This window comes from Calidris pugnax, unplaced genomic scaffold (assembly GCF_001431845.1).
Source record: "Calidris pugnax isolate Ruff unplaced genomic scaffold, ASM143184v1 scaffold214, whole genome shotgun sequence".
Lineage (NCBI taxonomy): Eukaryota > Metazoa > Chordata > Aves > Charadriiformes > Scolopacidae > Calidris > Calidris pugnax.
In genome coordinates, this window is record NW_015090972.1 from 211,917 (window position 1) to 220,308 (window position 8,392).

Sequence of the window (8,392 nt, forward strand, 5' to 3'; positions counted from 1 at the left end):
GCCTCAACCCCGCCCCCTCGCCCCCGCCGGGGGGAAGTCCCGCCCACTCCCCCCTCGCTGCCCTTTCTCATTGGCTCAGCCGCCTGTCCTTCCGCCCGCCGGCCTCGCGCGCCTGAGGGGAGGGGGCGGGAAGAGCCGCCCTCCCACTCCTCCCCGCCCCGCTCGCTCATTGGACAGTTAGAAAGGGCGCCGCTTTCTGATTGGTGATGTTTCCCTGTTCAACCATGGGTAGACTAACCCTGCTCATTGGCCCTTGGGGTAACGTATCTCCTCCTTCTGATTGGCTCGGTTACCTGCCAGTTATCATGGTCCTGCCGCGGCCCCGCCCCGCCCTTCCCCATTGGCCGCTCACTTAGACGCGGGTTCCCATCGTTCCCCTCAAACTCTCGCGAGCTGCTCTTTCCCCGCCCCCTTCCCTCATTGGTCACTGGTAACCTCCCCAGCGCTGCTCTGATTGGCTGAAGCCTACGCCACTCCCGAAGTAGCGCGGGCTGCTGCCCGACCTCCCCTCTTCGTTCGTCATTGGGCGAGAAAAATCTCCCCAGGCATCTGATTGGGTGAAGTAAAGTAGCTTGTGGATAGGCTAAAGAGGAGATCAGTCATCCTTCCTGTGGTTCTGATTGGTCGCCAGGGGGAAGAGGGCGGTTCCCCGGCGGGGTTCGCCGTGCGGCCGCGGCTGAGGGCTCAGAGCGCGCCGGGCTGCGGCGCGGGGCGGGCGGTTGGGGTGTCTGTTATTTCCGCCCATCCCCTCAGCCCCCAGGGACGCGCGAATGGCCTGGGAGTAAACGCCACCGGGGTGGGCTGGGGCTCAGCTTCACCGGAGGGGGAGAAGGAGAGAGCCTTGAAGCGGGTTGCGGTAGCTCGGCCTCCCGTCAGTGGCTGTTCGCCCGTCCGCCCTGAGAAATACAATTAAACGCCTCCCGGTGCGGCGGTGGGAATCCCGCAGGTCTCCGGGCCGGCAGCGCGGTGGGGTCAGACCCGAGGCCCGGCCCGGGGGGTTGGGAGCTGGAGGGTCGGTCAGCAGCGGGGAGCAGGGCCGGGGGCTGCCCGCCTGACACGGGCTCGCCTCGGCCTGGCACTGCCTCACCCCAGGCGTTCAAACCGTTTTTTAATATTCCCCGTTTGAAACATCACAGAAAACGTTAGCTACGCTCGTAGACTTTTGCTTTAGCCAGCAGTTTAGTCTTTCACTCAGTGGCTGGAGCTCAAGAGGTGGAGCATCTCCCATGGCCTCCTCTGGCCCTGCTCCAACAGCGTCCGCCCTGAGAAATACAATTAAACGCCTCCCGGTGCGGCGGTGGGAATCCCGCAGGTCTCCGGGCCGGCAGCGCGGTGGGGTCAGACCCGAGGCCCGGCCCGGGGGGTGGGAGCTGGAGGGTCGGTCAGCAGCGGGGAGCAGGGCCGGGGACTGCCCGCCTGACACGGGCTCGCCTCGGCCTGGCACTGCCTCACCCCAGGCGTTCAAACCGTTTTTTAATATTCCCCGTTTGAAACATCACAGAAAACGTTAGCTACGCTCGTAGACTTTTGCTTTAGCCAGCAGTTTAGTCTTTCACTCAGTGGCTGGAGCTCAAGAGGTGGAGCATCTCCCATGGCCTCCTCTGGCCCTGCTCCAACAGCTCCGTGTCCTTCTGCTGTTGGTGGCCCCAGAGCTGGAGGCAGCATTTGGGGAGGGGGGTCTCCCCAGAGCAGAGCAGAGGGGCAGAATCCCCCCCTCGCCCTACTGGGGATGCAGCCCAGGGTGCGGGGGGTTTCTGGGCTGCCAGAGCACATTGCCGGGGTCTGTGGAGCTTCTCACCTACCAACACCCTCAAGTCCTTCTCCTCAGGGCTGCTCTCCAGCCATTCTCCACCCAGCCTGGATCTGGGCTTGGGGTTGTCCTGACCCAGGCACAGGATCTTGCACTTAGCGTGGTTGAACTTCATGAGGTTCACAGAATCATGGAGTCACAGAATTGTCAGAGTTGGAAAGGAAATTCTAGAGATCATCCAGTCCAACCCCCCCTGCCAAAGCAGGGTTGCCCAGAGCACATCACTCAGGATGGAATCCAGGCGAGGCTTGAAGGTCTCCAGAGAAGGGGACTCCACACCCTCCCTGGGCAGCCTGTGCCAGGGCTCTGCCACCCTCACCCCAAAGAAGTTCTTCCTCACATTGGAGTGGAACTTCCCATGGTCCAGCTTGTGCCCGTTGCCCCTCATCCTGTCACTGGGAACCACTGAAAAGAGTCCAGCTCCATCCTCACTCAACCCACCCTTTAGATCCTTGTCAGCATTAAGAAGGTCTCCCCTCAGCCTTCTCTTCTCCAGGCTCAAGAGTCCCAGCTCTCTCAGCCTTTCCTCATCAGGAAGATGCTCCAATCCCTCCATCATCTCTGTTGCCCTTCGCTGGACTCTCTCCAGCAGTTCCCTGTCTCTCTTGAACTGGGGAGCCCAGAACTGGACACAGGATTCCAGTTGTGGCCTCCCCAGTGCAGAGCAGAGGGGGAGAATGACCTCCCTCCACCTCCTGGCCACACTCTACCAGGATCCCATTTGCCCTCTTGGCCACAAGGGCCCATTGCTGGCTCCTGGAGAGCTTCCCATCCACCAGGACCCCCAGATCCTTCTCCTCAGAAGTTCATATCCGTGTATCCTGTGAGGATCCCACTCCCCAAGCCCTGCCTCATGTCCCCTTCAAACCCTCACTCCTCTTTACCCCCCAGCTCTGCCTGTGAAAAAGGAAAAAGAAGGCTCAAGGAAAAGGAAAGGTTCAAAGGGTGAAAAAGCCGTGACAGGGATGGACCCCGCCATCCCCTGTGGAGGTGCTTCCCCTTCATCCTACTATCACATCAATAACCCCCCCAAACTCTAATTTCCTCCCCCCCAAGGATGTGCTGGAGAATTATCCATTCGTTCTTCTTCGCTGCCGCCGAACGCATCAAAATCCAGCGCTACCTGAGGAGAAAAAAAAAAACAACCAACCCACAAGCCTGCAAGCAGACTGCAGTAGGAAGGACTTCATTTAACCCAGCGATGCTACGGCTCCCCTGAGCCCTGTTTTATAATCACAGCCTCCAAGTGCTTCGAAATGAGGAGAGCAGAAAGCGCAATGTTCCCTCGGAGTGAAATGTCCTCGCGTCTCCGTGTCACCCCACAGAAATCAGATCGCTCCCCAGGAACGTCTTCATCCAGCTGAGGGAGAATTGAATCAGAATTTATTTATTTATTTATTTATTTTTTAATAGCGGTCCATTAGGCTGCGTTTCTCCCCGTCGTATCATCTCCTCCTGACAGAGATGCTGCACAGAGGCTCCCGAAATTGTGGGTGGGTTTTCAGCGGTGGCTAAATAACTGCTGCCTAAATATAGAGCTCGGAGTGGTAGAAATTGTGTTGGAAATATCCATTGAGCTTCTGAAAATGAGATCCTCCCATGGAATGAGATGGAGTTAACCGACGTCTGTCCCGGAGACAGACCCGCAATGATTCGGGAGCTTGGCCCGGGTGGATGTAATTAGTGGTGGATGTAATTAGTGGCGAGTCTATGGGAGGCAGAGACAATTAGATGGATGGGGACGATCCAGATGAAGCGATAGGGAGGAACGTGAGGGAGATGCAGAGGAGCCTCGGCTGAGCCAGACGTGGAGGGAGGTCATCCTCCCCCTCTGCTCTGCCCTGGGGAGGCCCCAGCTGGAGCACTGGGACCAGTTCTGGGCTCCCCAGTTCCAGAAGGACAGGGAACTGCTGGAGAGGGGACAGGAAAGAGCTACAGAGATATAGGGCCTGGAGCATCTCTCTTATGAGGAGAGGCTGAGGGACTTGTGGCTTTTGAGTCTGGAGAAGAGAAGGCTGAGGGGGGATCTGATCAACACCTCTAAATACTTCAAGGGTGGGTGTCAGGAGGATGGGGCTGGTCTTTTTTCAGTGGTGCCCAGAGACAGGACAAGAGGAAATGGGCACAAAGTTGAACATAAGAAGTTCCATCTAAACATGAGGAGGAACTTCTTGACTTTGAGGGTGGCAGAGCCCTGGCAGAGGCTGCCCAGGGAGGGTGTGGAGTCTCCTTCTCTGGAGACATTCAAACCCCCCCTGGACGTTATCCTGTGGGACCTGCTCTGGGTGGACCTGCTCTGGCAGGGGGTTGGACTGGGTGGTCTCCAGAGGTCCCTTCCAGCCCCATATCATTCTGTGACTCTGTGTGATTCCGTGATCCAGACCAAATGATACAGAGGGACATGAGGGAGCCACCGAGGGGGCCTCGGCTGAGCCAGACGTGGAGGCTCATCCAGGGTTTATCACAACCCCTGCTCTCCTCGGGGTTGAGCAGTGAAGGAAAAAGCTCAAGCATCGTTGTTTCCCCCCAAAAAATATGCTATTTAGTCATGGTGTTCCCATTTTACAGAATTATCTCACTTGGGGTTGAGCCGCTTTCTTGGGGAGACACCACTGAAGGAAAAAGCTCAGGCATCGTTGTCTCCCCCGAAAAAATGTGCTATTTAGTCAAGGTGTTCCCATTTTACAGAATTATCTCACTTCTGGCGCCAAAATTGCTAGAAAGGTTTCTGGAGGCTGGGATGGGATTGCTTGAGGAAGGAGGCCCAGCCCAGAATGGGCTCCAGGGAGCAGAATATCCCAATTTCCCAATAAATTCCCAGTTTATCCCAGTAAAACCCCATCATTTTAGTCTGGATCAGATGCTCCCACAGCCCATGCAGACAGCCCTTCTCACCAGCTCTCCTCCTTCATGTCCCGTGGCATCTGTCAGCATCCCGGAGTTGGTCCTTGGCTAGGTGAGAGAAAATTGTGGGGGAAAAAACCCTTATTTTGCTATATTTCAGCTTCGTCTTTGAAGGTTACATCTGGTGAAACCTGGCGCAGCTCCACCGCCTTCGAGAGAAGATCCTTCACTTCCAACAGCTAGCGACAGAGACTGCTGAGGTTCTAACTGCTTCCTTGCGCTGCCTGGGCTCGGGAGCAAAAAAAAAACCAAACACCCAGAAATTGAAATTCCTCAGCTGAAGGGATTAAGACAAAATAAAATACACCTTGGGGAAGCGCTGGGTCACATCACCCCAGGGATGGGCCCTCCTGAGGGATTCCAGCCCTTCTAGAATCATAGACTCATAGAATGGTCTAGGTTGGAAGAGACCCTTGGGATCATCGAGTCCAACCATCTCCCCTACTCTGCAAAGTCCTCCCCTACACCATGTCCCTCAGCACTGCATCTAAACGGCCCTTAAACACAGCCAGGGATGGGGACTCCACCCCCTCCCTGGGCAGCCTGTTCCAATGCCCGACCACTCTTTGGGTGAAAAATTCCTTCCTAATGTTCAATCTAAACCTCCCCTGTTGGAGCTTGAAGCCGTTCCCTCTCGTTCTGTCACTAATTACCTGTGAGAAGAGACCAGCACCAACCTCTCTACAGTGTCCTTTCAAGTAGTTGTAGAGAGTGATGAGGTCTCCCCTCAGCCTCCTCTTCCTCACACTAAACAGCCCCAACTCCCTCAGCCGCTCCTCATATGATTTGTTTTCCAGCCCCCTCACCAGCTCCGTTGCCCTCCTCTGCGCTCGCTCCAGCACCTCGAGATCTCTCTTGGATTGAGGTGCCCAAAACTGGACACAACACTCGAGGTGTGGCCTCCCCAGTGCTGAGTACAGGGGCACAATCACCTCCCTACTTCTGCTGGTCACACTATTTTTGATACAAGCCAGAATGCCGTTGGCTTTCTTGGCCACCTGGGCACACGGCCGGCTCATATTCAGCCGTTTGGCAACTAGAACCCCCAGGTGCCTGATGCCTTTCTTTCACAGAATCACAGAATCTTCATGGGTGGAAAGGATCTCTGAGGTCATCGAGTCCAGCCACACACACACACAAAAGACCCCCACAATCCCAGGCACTAGAGCATGCCCTGAAGAGCCACATCTACACGTTTCTTAAATCCCTCCAGGGATGGTGACTCCACCACCTCCCTGGGCAGGCCGTTCCAGTGCTTGACCACCCCCTCAGGAAAGTAATTCTTTCTGATATCTAATCTAAACCTCCCCTGCCCCAACTTCAGACCATTCCTTCTGCTCCTGTCGTTACTCCCTTGGGAGAAGAGGCCAACCCCCACCTCTCTACACCCTCCCTTCAGGGAGTTGTAGAGGACAATGAGGTCTCCCCTCAGCCTCCTCTTCTCCAAACTCAACATGCCCAGTTCCCTCAGCCTCTCCTCGTGTGACTTGTTCTCCAGGCCCCTCACCAGCTTGGTGGCTCTCCTCTGGACCACACTCCAGCACCTCCATGTCCTTCTTGGAGTGAGGGGCCCAGAACTGAACACAGCCCTTGAGGTGAGGCCTCAGCAGTGCCCAGTACAGAGGCACCATCACCGCCCTACTCCTGCTGGCCATGCTGGTCCTGATACAAGCCAGGATGCTGGTGGCCTTCTTGGCCACCTGGGCACACTGCTGGCTCATGTTCAACCAACAGTTGACCAACACCCCCAGGTCCTTTTCCACCAGGCAGCTCCAGCCACTCTGCCCCCAGCCTGGAGCCTCCATGGGGTTGGTGTGACCCAAGTGCAGGACCCGGCACTTGGTCTTATTGAACCTCAAACAATTTGCCTTGGCCCATCCATCCATCCTGTCCAGGTCCCTTTGGAGAGCCTTCCAACCCTCAAGCAGATCAACACTCCCACCTAGTTTGGTGTCATCTGCAAACTTACTGAGGATGCCCTCAATCCCCTCATCCAGATGATTAAACAAGACCGGCGAGACCCCGTTTCCAAGGGAGAATTCTTCTCCTCTGGGATTTTTCCCCCTCTGGATCTCCACAGGTCCCAGTTCAGCAGCACTGGTGGGGCTTGGAGCGGGTTTTGGCACTGGGAAAAGGCCACACAACACCTGGAACCAGCCCTGGAGAAGAACAGGCTTTGTCAGGCCATGAGAAACACCTCGGCGTAAGCAGGACTCTTCCCCCAGGCCTGGGCTAGATAAAGAGGGCTCTGTCTGCGCTTATATATATGTGTATGAATAATTAAGGTGCCAGATGGCCCCTGAGCCCCTGGCCTAGATACAAACGGCTAATTACATTTGGTGTCCGTGGGAGTTGGGTATCCAGGTCCCTCTGGGGAGCTGGGCTCATCCTGGAGGATACTTGGGTGTTAGAGAACCAAAAAAACCCCCCAAAACTTGCCGTTTTCCTGTAAAACCACTTTTTCTAGGTATTTAACTGTGTGTCTTCTTTTCAGCTCCTGGCTGGGGATGGTGGTGGAGGAGCAGGTCGGTCCGAGGGAGGAGGAGAAGCCAGGAGAGAGCTCCCTGGCAGGATCCCAAAACCCGAGCCCCGGCTGATGGACACGGGCAGAGGACTCGCCAGCGTCTCCGCGGAGGAGACCTTTGCTGGTTTTTACATTCAGACAAGCTGCTTTTCTGCTCGGAGACGCTCTTGTATCCCAGCTGGCCATTAGAGACGTCGGAATACATTAGCTTCACTTAGCTGAGGCCACAAGAGCCCCCCCGGGACAGGAGCTGCTGGCCCAGAAGTGAGCTCTGGTCCTCTCTCTGACCCAAAGCAGGGGCCAAAGCATCCCCCGACCCCTCGCTGTGACCCTCGTGACAATCTCCACCGCGGCCCAGCCCTCCCCTCCACCAGCAGGAATTAAAAAACTTATCTTCTGACATTAAATTCTTCACTCTGTTGTGCTAAGGATGCTACTTTGATAGCAAAACAAATCTAGTTGGCACAGCTTCACTTAGCCAAGGCCACAAGAGCCCCCCCGGGACGGGAGCTGCTGGCCCAGAAGTGAGCTCTGGTGCTCTCTCTGACCCGGAGCAGGGGCCAAAGCATCCCCCGACCCCTCACTGTGACCCTCGTGACAATCTCCACCGCGGCCCAGCCCTCCCCTCCACCAGCAGGAATTAAAAAACTTATCTTCTGACATTAAATTCTTCACTCTGTTGTGCTAAGGATGCTACTTTGATAGCAAAACAAATCTAGTTGGCGTTTCTGGCTGGTATTAACCAGCTTGTAGGCTTTTATATTGTGCGTTATTAATACATAGTTGTTCTTTATAATTTGGGACTTGCCAGCAGAAATTAAAAAACAACCCAAAAACTGGAGAACATCCACCCTGCAAGGACTCCAAAAACTGGAGAACATCCACCCTGCAAGGTACCTCGAGGAAAGCTGGGAGGGAGCAGATTTCTCCCCACCACCAGAAAAGTGGGGCTCGGGAGGCTGATGTGTGTTGGGGGTCAAGTTCAAGGTGCCCCCCACCCTCTTTGCCCAAGTTCTGCTCTGCTCAGCACCGTCCCCAAAGCCCTTGGGGACAGCTTGTGCCACGGTGTTATGGTTTGAGAAACCTCCTAGCAGTTTATTGTCATTTAGATAATTATTCTCTCACCCCATGAGCCCTCCCCGCCCGAGAAAGGG

At 55.7% G+C, this 8,392-nt stretch overlaps 1 protein-coding gene across 1 annotated transcript in view; it reads right to left on the reverse strand.

Moving 5' to 3' along the window:
• The window catches only part of RBM15 (RNA binding motif protein 15), a 3,816-nt gene extending 3,293 nt beyond the window's left edge, over positions 1-523 (reverse strand). The window contains exon 1 of the mRNA XM_014952897.1: positions 429-523. Coding sequence (XP_014808383.1) covers positions 429-523 — 95 coding nt within the window. The remainder of the gene's footprint in view (positions 1-428) is intronic.
• Positions 524-8,392: the final 7,869 nt, after the last annotated feature.